We start from the raw sequence: 12,050 nt of genomic DNA, 5'->3' as shown, positions 1-12,050 counted from the left end.
CCCGATTGTTATGCATGAATTTAAAACTCAAATTGTTTCTGTACTTTGAGCGCAATGGAACACATCCATCACAACCATTATCTGTACCTGGTTATCCTTTGCAGCGTGACCGAGGTGGAAATGTTACTTGCACAAACAGCTTCCTGCATATTAATGAATTGTTAGAGGACATCCAGGGACACAGAGAGGACATTCATACTTCACACAGAAATATTTTACTTACCTCTGCCCACCAATGTCACTTAATTCACAGAGATTTAAATAACTGTAAAAACATTTTTGCAGGATGAAGCCAATAAAAAAAACAAAACACTGGAGAACAAACTATCAGAGTACATATAGATACTTTATTTACGCAAGAAGGGAAAAAATGTACAAACAGTGAGATTGATCGGCATGATGTACTGCTGGCAGACACGTCTGGATTAATTGTCAGGTGTTGCCTTGGGGCTGTAGTCAATTAGCTCCTTGTTGAGGGTTCCCACCTGGAACCAGGGGCCGTCTCCCTTCGCCCTCATCTGTCGACGCACCTCCAGCTGTGTCAGTCTGTTGACGACAAGCGGGCAGTAAATTAATGAAATCATGCTTCAGAAATGGAAAACAAGAGCAAGTTGGGAATCCCAGAATAGTGCTACAACAGAAAAAACAAACCTTCCTTTATGCTGGTACACTTGAACTAGACTCACACTGAAACCTGCCTAGAAGCATAACTATGTGTGAATGTCACTGGTGCTTATAGTTATGTCAAGCCTTGAGGGGTTCCTCTGACTGTAATGCTCAGTAGATGCTTCACACAGAGATTCCCGCAACAGAGGTTGTGACCTGTGCCCCCATGGTCCGACTTTGGGACCAACATGAAGAAACACCGATCGTGCCATGACTGCGGATTGCATCTGATGCTAAACAGGAGTTGTGCTTGATAAGAAACATTCCTTCTTGAATCAAATATTTAGATTTAGTCCATGTTTAGTGTGTATCAACCAATTTCAGTTTGGCAAGTTACATTAAGAATTATTTCTGAGACAGTTTCTTTCTGTCACCGGGGATGTTTAAGGATAGTTAGAAATGTCTGCGCTCGGGGCTTCACACGTGACAGGAGAAGCTCACACTGGTACAAAAACTCACCTCATGTCTGCCTTTTCTTTCTCTATTTGGATTACAGCCATCATCTTTTCATAGTCCTTTACCGGTGAATCGTAGAAGTTCCGTGCAATCCACCTGGTGATGGGGTGCTGCCATGACATAAAAGGGTTTTTAATGACTGCAAATGTATTTGATCCCAATAAGCGCTCACTGACATTTTAGTTATTAGTTACTATATTACATTTTATCCTCGTTCTTATTTCAAAACTTTACAACATGAATGAAAGGACAACAGTAAAGAGGGTCCTTTCTGAAATATTGCAATTATAGAACTCTTCTCTTACAAAATCTGTGGTGGGAATATTGCAGACACAACTAGGCCTGCACGAGTTGGGGAAAAATATGAATCCCGTTTTTTTTAGCTTATATTATGATTCTCTGCCACAATTTCTTTTCTCACAAAGTGTAAGTGTTTTTTGCACATATGAACCATGACAAAACACACAAATTAGCAGTACCAAACATAGTTTATTTTGGCACCTATAGCACATTGCACATCACCCCAAGACTGTAAACATAGAGGCTTCAATGAAGAGAAGGGAGAGCATCGCAGCAGTTGATGTTCAAAACTCACAGAAGAAAGTAGTAGCGTTTGTGATGCAGTTGACTCGTAAAATTAAATGAGAATCAAAAATAAATAAATACAAATTATTTAAATATTAAATTGTGAACAGGGTGAATCGGGATAGCGACACAACAGTCATAAAACATTCACTGGAGGAAAACAGGGCTGCTTTAAAGATTGGCACTGGCTTCATGATGGCAAGGGTGATTATGTATATATGTTTGAATATAATGCCCAATTCCAAATGTAATGCCCACCCACCCATTCCTGGACCAGGGTTCAGATCAGTGACATAACCTCTAATGACAGGAGATGCTACAGTAGCTACGCACCTTGTAGTACTCCCAGTGCTCAGGTTCGTAGTCCTCAGGAGTTTCAGCCAGCTCTGCCTCACCTTCACAACAAAGTCACACTCAAGTTCAATTCAAGTAACATGCAACTTCTTTTAATTTAGTCATCAAATCACATATTTAAATGACAAATTAGTAACAACTAATCTAAAATAAAGCACAGAAAAAAACTTGAAGACATATCCTTAATTACCGGCAAAGATATTCACACATGTGACAATGACAGCCATAGGAATGCCAGTCAGGAGGATGTAATATTGCTGTGAAAAACAAATGAGAAGACAAAATGACATACTGAAAACTGTAATGTTGGGGTGATTAAGACTGGAGCTCCAACGAAGCCAACATGTCAGGAATAATTCTTACATTCAGGCAGAAGCAGTTGGCATGTTATGCACGGCTTTAATTTCACAACATTGGACCTGATGTTGGCATCAATCTTATCTACTAACTGCGGCACACTTTAGTTTGTCATGATCACAGGAAATTAATTAGATGGCGTTACAGTACTTACCAGTAAGCGCAGAAATCTCCTGTCATAGAAGTCAGTGGGTTTGATGACAAACATTTTCTTTCCATGACCCCAACGAACGGCCACTGCAAGGCAAGACAGGGAACACTGTTGTGGCCATGTATTTCACAATTAAAAAGGTGGGTGCTTAATTGACACAGTACTGATATCAACATATGATAATAATAATAATAATAAAAAATTGAATTTGTAAAGCGCTTTTCCCAAGCTCAAAGTCGCTTTACAGAGTAGAAACAGTAGATAAATACAAAAAAAAATTTAATAAATAAAAAACTAGGGATAGGCAGAACAGAAGACTCAGACAGGACTGAAAAATGGTGAGGGACTAAGACTAGACCGACTGGGATTTTGGTTCTTGTGATAATGGCATGAATGTATTATGTTGTCCGTATTATCTTAGCAAAGTGAATTTATATCCACAATATTGATGATCATTTCTCAAATGGGTCTTCTTTTTATTAAATCAGGGGTTGGCACTGTGAACAAAATCATTATTATGATAATTATCACAGCTTCATCTGACCTTGTCAGTATTTACTAACGTTTATAAAATTGTGTGGGAAAATGTTCACTGAGTCAAATGGATTTTTATAGTGTAATAATGTCTACAAATTACAAGTAGACTAGACATGTTTCCCTGGTAGTTAAGCTCTCGAGTTATTTCAGAAGTTGGTAACATAAGATGTAAAGTAGTATAGTATAGCATTTCAACACTGGAAACCTCAACATTTGTTATGAGAATTTTGACATGATTATACCGTTAATGGTGATTGTCATTCAACCGCTAGCTATAAATAAACTTTTACAATACAAATACTACTTACTCTATTGAAAAGAACGGCAATTTAGAAAGGCAATTAGCCGACAAACAAAACAGAGCAGCTGTCTGTTACGTTAACTATTAAAGTAACGTACCTAACCTATTTTAAACTTGTTGTTGACAGCAGGAAAGACGTTAGCAGCTAGCTAATACTAGCAAGCTAACAAGTCCGGGCGCAAGGTCATAAGAAGATATGGTCGCCTTTAGAGTCAAACTTCTCACTCTTCAAAGGCCAGGGTGTCTCTTACCTTTATCTGTCCGTGGGATTGTTCGGGTGAGTACATTTGCAGCATTATTTCCAGATTTTAGAGGACTCAGTCTGGCTGCTAAAGCAGCAGCAGACCTGAGAACACTCATGCCCACCATGTCTACTGAGGGAAGGTGTTTCAACAACAAGAGCTCTGATTCGTTGATGAAAGAGTGAAGCGGAAACCGCCATCTTGAACGAGGTCAGATCATAGAGGCAGATAGTAGAAACAGAGGATTCGTTGATTTTTATCCTTCACAGTAGTACACGTAGGCACCGTACATAAACGTGGTTACATAAATATATATTAATAACTGAAAAAGACAAACAATAAAAACAAAAAATTCAATGTAGAAAAATGCATGACGGGTAATCTGGGAACTACTGTGTACCCACATATGCAACCATAGACATACATTTTTTTTTTTAAAACACTCTTTATTATGTCTATGTATGCAACATGCCACAGGCCAATTTCTTTTCCTAGGATGGTAAAGGCATTATGACCCGCCCTACTCTCCATTTGATTAGCTAGTACTTGCCAACTCTGGTTGGTTCTGTGAATGGGATTGGTTAGACCAAAGTGAGAATGTCGGGCTAAGCCAATCAGAGACAGAGTGTGTCGTCACATGTTTTCCCGTCCTTGGAAAAAAAGTACTCGCCTACGTTAAAGATGGCGGCGTCCTCCTCAGCAGGACGCGTTTTGACTCTTTGCAAGCAATTTCAAAATGTCTTTAGGATATCCTCATCGATAAATACTCAGCACCGTTCTACCACTTTGATCAAATACCAGCCTCGTCTTTACAGGTAAGACTGAGTTGCAGTGTGCACAACATGACATATATGCGACGTAAAAGTCAACGTGTTCATAGCTAAGCTCTAGTCCCCTCAGCTTGTGTGGATTCTGTAAAGGAGGCATATCTAATAAAATATAATAAATAAAAGCCTCAATACGTTAAGATGGACATCTTCAAATCTGAAATGTATTATGCAACCTGCAGACGCGTTGAATTAATCCATTGACATTGGATTAACGTAGAGTCATGGATCTAGTGGATGGATTTAGATAAAGTTTTTGACTAACGTTAACACATAACGGTATACTTTAACTCTTAAATTTAGGATTTGGATTTGCAAGTGCCTCTCTGCAGCTCTCTGATGACTTGTTAGAATTCAAACTAAGAAGTGCAATCTTAGGGAATGGAATGCACATTCTAATGTAAGGTTGATTATCACTTTTACATTTTGTTACGTGAATTTATTTGACATCCACCAGGGAAAAGTCTCCACTCGCTGCCCTGTCTTGGTACAGTCCCGCCGGCTCTGTGAGACAGTGTCGAGCCCTGCACACAACCATCAACAGGAGAGGGCTGGAAGAATTCTTTGACCTCCCTGAAAACTGGGGAGAGACCAATGTGAAGTCAGGTAAAACACTACTGGGAGCTTATGCTGCACTATGGCTGCACAGTCTGCTTGTATCCTTTAATAATAGAACATTGTTTGAAAATGTTCTAGGTGCACCATGGACTGCCAAACAACTGAGAACAAAGAGCAATGAAGATTTACACAAACTCTGGTAAGCACTATTGAGATTGCACCGGTGCTTCACAGTGTATGAACATTTATCAGCTTTCTGTAACGCTCTTGTTCTATCTCAGGTATGTGCTGTTGAAAGAAAAGAACTTGCTGCTCACACTTGAGCAGGAAGCAAGAAGGCAAAGGGTTCAGATGCCGAGTCCAGAAAGAACAAGGAAGGTTGGTTTGATTCTCAAGTGATCTCTCCACCAAAAATGTATTAATAGATTAAATGGAATTACATTTGACAGCTTAACTTTGGTTTTTGGGATGCAGGGTTTGTGTTTGCAGAACTGTGGGTACTCTATGTGTTCAAGTAGGAGCCCTGACTAAGATAAATATTGCTGTCTCCTTCCTCCCAGGTTGAGCGGTCGATGATCAGACTGGAGACGGTGGTGAAGGAGAGAGAGACTGCTCTGCGACTGCTGCAGACAGGACAGGAGAAGGGCAGACCAGGAGCTTGGAGGAGGAACATATTTGGATATGTCTACTGGTGAGGGCAGACTCTCCGTATGCATTACATCACACAAACACATGGAGAAATGCAGCAGTCTTAATTAACATTTTTTTTTAGGTTTCCTGTGGAGTGCTATGAAGCTGTTTGTCTATGTTTGCGTCCCTATTTTGTTTAGCTCGTGGACACACATGCATGTTTCAGTTCCACTGATCGTGTCATGGTAAAACCCCAAGATATGCTGCAATGCACCAGGGAAGAACCGTGTAAGGTTAACAATTCTGAAATTAAAATTCTTTAAAAACGCGGCTTTGCAAATGTTTTATGAGGAAGGAAAATGTATTACATTTATGTCCAAAGTTCAAGAATACACACTGATCCTTTCTATTCAAAGCAGGTTGCTCTTTGAACAGAATTTATTTAAGTTTAGGCTAAGCCAATTTAGGTGGCCAGGTTAGCTCCGTTGGCAGAGCAGGCGCACATTCCATAATTAGAGGACTACTCCATGGCGCACCTGCAGCCTTTTGCTGTAGGTGCAGCATGTCATTTCTCTTTTCTCTCCTCTTTCATGTCTTCATCTGTGCTGCGAATAAAAAGGCCCCAAAAATAAGCAGATTTAGGCTTTCTGCAGGTGGTCTGTTAGCTGATTGCAGTTACCTCTAAGGGCTTTAGAAAATGGAAGTTGGTAAGTGGCATTACTTATGCACACTTGTATTTTCCCTCAGGTATCGATTCAAAGAATATGCTGTACCTTGGCACATGAACAGGAGGTACAAGAGGAAGAGGTTTTTCACACCCAAGTTTGTCCAATCACACATAAGGTAAGATATGACACACATTCAATATGGTTTCCCTTTTTGCAGTGTAAAAGACGTTTTAGTAGATGTAAAATGTGGAGTTCTTGTTCCCTATATAAAACAAATAAGATTCATTTCTTTTGACTTCATATTTTTCTGTCTTGCAGACTGCGTGTAGAAAAGCATCTTCGAGAGAAGGCCAGGAAAGTCACATTAGAGAAGGCGACCCAGTCCAAACTCAAGGAGAAGTTTCCTCATGTGGTTTCCGCATCGTGAAATTACAAGCGCACGTTTTGCAATGAGTTTTTGACAGCTGTGAGTCTGACACATGTCCAGAAACAAGGCCGCCTCTGTGTTTATTGATCTGGAGTCAGTGTGAATACCCAAGTCTGAATCGGCTCATGTCAATAACTGAAGGTCTGACACTGTTGTCCTATGTCGAGTATGAGTGTATTTGTCCAGCTGTTAGCCTATTAACTGGAGCCTAAGATAAATTATGCTACATCATCCTGACATGTTTGTCAGTTTTCATTCCGTATATTAAAACACACCATGCATCATCTTTTATTATTCTGCAAGATGATTTCAAGTTTTTGAATGTGTTAATGTAACTTAAGTCATTTGATGCTGTTTTGTGTCAAACAACCATTAGCAATTTTACAAGAAAACCTAAGAATCAAAATCAAGTGAGCTATTCTACTTTCATCACACATTTCATTTAACAAAAACTGACTTTATTTGTTTAAAAGACCATATTTAGCTAATGACAAGCAAAATGAAAATTAAATATGAGTTGACACCAAAAAGAGGTGAGAAGTGACTGTCCTTTGCCTCGGATTAGCTTGCTTACTACAGAAAAAGAGGCTTATGAACAAATGCACGCAAGATTCTGCAGAAACCTTGCAAAACAAATTTAGTTTTTCCACACTGATTAAAACTTCATTTAGAACCAACACGCTGATCTACAGGACATGTCAGACTATTTCTAACGTGGGAGGAACAAGAAGATACAATAGGTTCAAGATCAAGCTTTGTCAATTCCAGAAAAACTTCTTGAAGATGCAAGGTTTCCACAAAACAACAACAAAAATAAGGCAACAGTCTGACTGGTCACAGTAACAAAGGAACTTCAACCCCTCTTCATTGTAGTAACAGTTTACTTTATACGTGGGTCTTATTTTCACAAAATCGAGAACTCAATAAAAAAAAAAAAAAAAAATTAAAAATCATCAGTGGGTGTTCCTGAGTCCAGGGTCAGAGGTGCGTCTCACGGTGTTGAGCTTGTGGCAACGAGAGTGATGGACAGGATAGGGTTGGGTGTCGAATCAAGGGCACTTCCTGTCTACACACTGCTTTCCTCCTTCTTCGTACTCCTGTTTGGAGATCCACATCTGCTGAAAGGTTCCCTGCCAGACACACAAAACATGTTTAGTTTGAATAAATCAGGATAGAAACAGGAGAGGAAAGAATACACGCATACTGTAACTAAAGAAAAAGCTGTCACGCGAAGTGTATGTGTGAATACAGTCATGCATTTTGCCAAATTACAATTGTAATCAAATTACAAGGAAAAAAGGAGAGAAAAACTCTGTTGACAAGAGTGCATCTACGTAATAAATCACAGAGATAAAAATTGGATACGAGTGCCTCTGGGCCTTTTATGATTTGCTCTATTTATGATGGTTCAAGAGCAAAGTCAACAGCTCTTTAATTCCCATCAGTGTGTGAGGGACACCTTTCCCTCAAGAAAATACTGTGATAAAGCTTAAAAACCTGTTGTCGATCTATTCTAATGACACGGTTTTAACTGCTGTGTGTCCTTACAAGTGACGCCAGGATGGAGCCTCCTATCCAGGCGCTGAACCGGCGCTCCACTGTAGTGTTGTTGGCTATCAGCTTCAGCCTCATGCTCTGCAAATCACAGACAAACATTTCAACTCTGGCAGGAAACAGAATAGTGTTTAGTGATGTATTTAAAATAAACTGTACCTTGCTGTATGTTGTGAATTGCAATAAAATGTAACTGCAGTCTATCATTAACTACAGCCGTGGATAATACATGTTCATCACAATGTGTGAGGAAGTGGTGGCATTCACTCACCGGAGGGGTTTTCTGGGAGAGTTCTCTGTTCAGTCGGTCTGTGAAGCCCTGAATGAGTGTGTTTCCTCCAGTCACCACCACACTGCCATACAGGCCCTGAGACATAAAGTCAAAAGGTTCAGTAATTTACAGTTTCTGTTTTAAAGCAACGCTGAAGACAATTAATCAATTACAGCCCGACCGATATATCGGCGTGCCGATATTAGGCATTTCCCAAACTATCGTGTGTGTGTGTATGTGTGTGTGTGTATACACACACACACACACCCACACACACACACACACACACATTTTTAAATATTCGTTCATCAGAATCATTTATAATGACAAATAAATGATTCCGATTAATGAATATTTGTTATATCTTAGGACTGTAAGTTTCAAATCTTAAGTTTGTATTTTTATGCATTTTATTTATCAAAACTTATATATTTTTATGTTCCTATGTTCTGTTGTGACAATAAAACTATATATTATTTACAAATGTTAGGGAAATCAGTTTTGTTACGTGTTTCTGGATGTTTTTATATAAAATCGGCCGATTTTTAATTAACCAAATATTTGTATCAGTCTTTGAAATCATTTGTCGGTCGGGCTCTAGAACGAATTCATTACCATTACTATTCCTAAACAGAACCAATACATGAAAATGCAAGGGACTGTTTGTAGTTATTTCAAGTGATTAATTAGTTGGCCTAAAAGTCACCTTTTAGGATTTAACTACATTCCTGGTGAAATTTTGCATCAACAACAAAGGTTTAGGCAAGATATCTTTACCTAGTCAGTCACTTGAAATGCATTCTAATTTGGAGCCTTAATTAAATGGATAGAAGTTAAAACTGTTTCAAAGAACACATTTCACACACCAAACAAATGTGTAACCCATGTTTAAAATGTTTTGATAATCACCGGCCGGATGTCGATGTCACACATTCCAACGCTGGTTGTCACCACGTGGCCGACTCCCAACATGGTGTTTCCAGACAGGCCCTGAAGGGATCACAACAACCAACAGGAAAACACATTTTCAAAAAACTTCATAATGAATAAAAGGCAATACTTTAAGCAACTTTTCCAGACAGAGCTTTCCTTATTTAGAGCAGTATGTTCAGCTATTTTGGCTGCTCTGTTACCTCTACATTTATAGCACACACACACACACCTTGGCATTAGAGGGATCAAACAGCCCCTCTGGGATCTTCAGCCTTTCAGCCCCAAAGTCACAGTTGTAGCCATTAGGGAGCTCATAGTGCACTGTGGGCATTTGTGCAGCAACCCTGGTGAAAGAGAAACTCACATTTTAACCTTTCAGAAGAGATTTACTTTTGGCATGCAAACCTCCATAGACGCGGAGGGTTAAAAGTCCAAATAATGCTCTCACTGTTCATCATATGGTGAGTCTGACACCTGCAGCACAGATGCCTGGAAGTCCTGGATCACACACTGCAGACATTAAGAAAAAACCAGTTGGCACACTTTCAACAAAACATGATACATACCAACCATATCAACTATTCCTTTAATAATGCAAAGGTTCAAAACAGGTCTAAGAGTTCGCTGCTTACATTGCACATGTAGTTGTGCCATGAGCGGGTGACCTGAGGTAGTTTCTCCTTTTTCTTCCAGCTGGCCGGTGATCCCTCTCGCACTCCATCCTGTAATGATAAACACTGGTTGTCACGGTCTGGTATGAAGAAAGATGACAACAAAGACAAATACACACTGTGTAGGCACATAACACACAATAAAAAGTCAAGTTAAATCTTCCTCTCTTTTTTTTTTTATACCTTTGATGCAATCATGTAAGGGGGGATTATTTCAACATTTAGCTCTTGAAAAAGCTCCCGACACTGCATGCTCATGAAGTCTCCCGCCAGGGGCGATTTGACGATGCCTATCAGAGAGAAAAAAATAACACATAGCTTGAGGGAACATTGTAAATCTCCCCCGTTTACATATAATACAGCAACTCAACACTCTGTCTTTAAACTTGATAAATTACTTAATGTGGACTTAATGAATTTGCAATCTCTTAAATGATTCTGCTTCTTTTGTTTCACTGCGGCTCAGACTCCATTAGTTTTGTATTCAACAGCATAATGTTGATTTAGTTTCATCCTGAAAAGTGATTTCAATCAGGCCCCGTTTACACAGAGGAATTTTAAGAGAGTAACAAACGTGATAGATCACTGAAAATGAATCTTGCCCAACAATAGTTCATAATTGTAACGGCTTGTAATAACAGATGGACTGATTGACAAGACAGATTCAAGATACAACCAGCAGATGGCAACATAAATTATAGATAAGATAACACAGGATTATATATTTTCCATTACTCCTCTTAGGAGATAAATCCCCTTCTTGGTTTATATAGCCAAGTAATATCTGAAGGTTGATCATCCACTTATGATGAATGAGGTGTGATAATTGTTCACCTTGTTGCAGGACATAGCCATCATGCACTGGAATTGCTGTGGTGTGTGTGGCGCCGCTGTCAAGGACCAAGCCTGTAGACCGGCCATTGGCAAAGCTTAGACACTCAGAGTTAAGGATGTAATACACTAACAGATACAGTAGTAGTGCAGCAGACTTTTCATAAGAGAAATAGTTCTGTGAGGCCATTATCAAACCGTAGAGGGAAATTTAAATGACATCAGCCTCTCATCCTTTTTCTTGATGAAGTGAAATAATGAAAGGATACGCAGATAGCACAGCAGATTTGCAGAGGAAGAAAGCAGGAATGTTGTAATGTTCGAACATCAGCTCTGTTAGTTTCTCTCGTTTTGCTCGTGTGTTCCACTGCAGACACAAAACAGAAAATAGGCTGCTTAAACAGATTATTGTCAGCACAACACACACTATTCACGCTGTGATGTGATAAGGACCAGAGCAGGAAACCAACCCAAATCCTCACCTCACTATACACAGAATATGGCTAACACATACGAAAAAAATTGTCACCAGTTACGAGTATTTAACTAACAAGTTAATATTTTAAGACAGAACAGGACTAAATTGGCCGGCATGTGAATACTGTTCGGCCATGGTATAAATCACAAAATATGTAGTCTGTGTTGTTCAGATCCAGCTTGTACGAATGCTAACTCACCGATGCTTCTGACATGAGCACAGGATGCAGGCTGGGTTCAGACTTGAAGTGCATCTTGTAGGTGTGATCCAAAATGGCCTGGAAACTGTCCCAGTCCTCAACTGTAACAGGGAAAGAAGAAGAAACAAGGACGGGGCTTGTTAAATGTCAGATTAATGCCTATTTACTATTACAATTACACAAGTGAAAGCAAAAGGATAAACAATCATCTGTGATAAACATAAGATAGCCAAAGTTGTTCAAATTCCAAATCTAGTTTTGGACAATCTATCTATCTATCTATCTATCTATCTACATCTATATACAGTGAGGAAAATAAGTATTTGAACACCCTGCTATTTTGTAAGTTCTCCC

General features: G+C 39.3%; 3 protein-coding genes across 3 annotated transcripts in view; 1 reads left to right on the top strand and 2 right to left on the bottom strand.

Moving 5' to 3' along the window:
• Nucleotides 1–327: 327 nt before the first annotated feature.
• Nucleotides 328–3,884, bottom strand: ndufb5 (NADH:ubiquinone oxidoreductase subunit B5). The gene is made up of 6 exons (XM_034881975.1): nt 3,659–3,884; nt 2,573–2,655; nt 2,252–2,318; nt 2,041–2,102; nt 1,126–1,232; nt 328–546 (listed from the first exon to the last, which is right to left on the bottom strand). The coding sequence occupies exons 1-6, from the start codon at nt 3,774–3,776 to the stop codon at nt 426–428; spliced, it is 558 nt and encodes a 185-aa protein (XP_034737866.1). The 5' UTR covers nt 3,777–3,884; the 3' UTR covers nt 328–425.
• Nucleotides 3,885–4,230: 346 nt separating this feature from the next.
• mrpl47 (mitochondrial ribosomal protein L47) lies at nt 4,231–6,996 on the top strand. Its single transcript, XM_034881967.1, has 7 exons — nt 4,231–4,464; nt 4,934–5,082; nt 5,173–5,233; nt 5,316–5,412; nt 5,595–5,725; nt 6,412–6,507; nt 6,651–6,996. The coding sequence occupies exons 1-7, from the start codon at nt 4,331–4,333 to the stop codon at nt 6,757–6,759; spliced, it is 777 nt and encodes a 258-aa protein (XP_034737858.1). The 5' UTR covers nt 4,231–4,330; the 3' UTR covers nt 6,760–6,996.
• A 694-nt stretch (nt 6,997–7,690) lies between these two features.
• The window catches only part of actl6a (actin-like 6A), a 9,510-nt gene continuing 5,150 nt past the window's right edge, over nt 7,691–12,050 (bottom strand). Inside the window, exons 4-14 of the mRNA XM_034881948.1 lie at nt 11,697–11,797; nt 11,289–11,386; nt 11,023–11,117; nt 10,372–10,478; nt 10,150–10,239; nt 9,966–10,027; nt 9,747–9,861; nt 9,494–9,574; nt 8,585–8,680; nt 8,308–8,394; nt 7,691–7,889 (exon numbers count right to left, since the gene is read on the bottom strand). Of these exons, the coding sequence (XP_034737839.1) occupies nt 7,809–7,889; nt 8,308–8,394; nt 8,585–8,680; nt 9,494–9,574; nt 9,747–9,861; nt 9,966–10,027; nt 10,150–10,239; nt 10,372–10,478; nt 11,023–11,117; nt 11,289–11,386; nt 11,697–11,797 (1,013 nt within the window). The 3' untranslated portion in view covers nt 7,691–7,808. The remainder of the gene's footprint in view (nt 7,890–8,307; nt 8,395–8,584; nt 8,681–9,493; nt 9,575–9,746; nt 9,862–9,965; nt 10,028–10,149; nt 10,240–10,371; nt 10,479–11,022; nt 11,118–11,288; nt 11,387–11,696; nt 11,798–12,050) is intronic.

The sequence above is a fragment of the Etheostoma cragini genome, chromosome 9, assembly GCF_013103735.1.
Source record: "Etheostoma cragini isolate CJK2018 chromosome 9, CSU_Ecrag_1.0, whole genome shotgun sequence".
NCBI lineage: Eukaryota > Metazoa > Chordata > Actinopteri > Perciformes > Percidae > Etheostoma > Etheostoma cragini.
The sequence above is the reverse complement of the archived record's forward strand: the minus strand, read 5'-3'. Positions and strand labels throughout refer to the sequence as shown.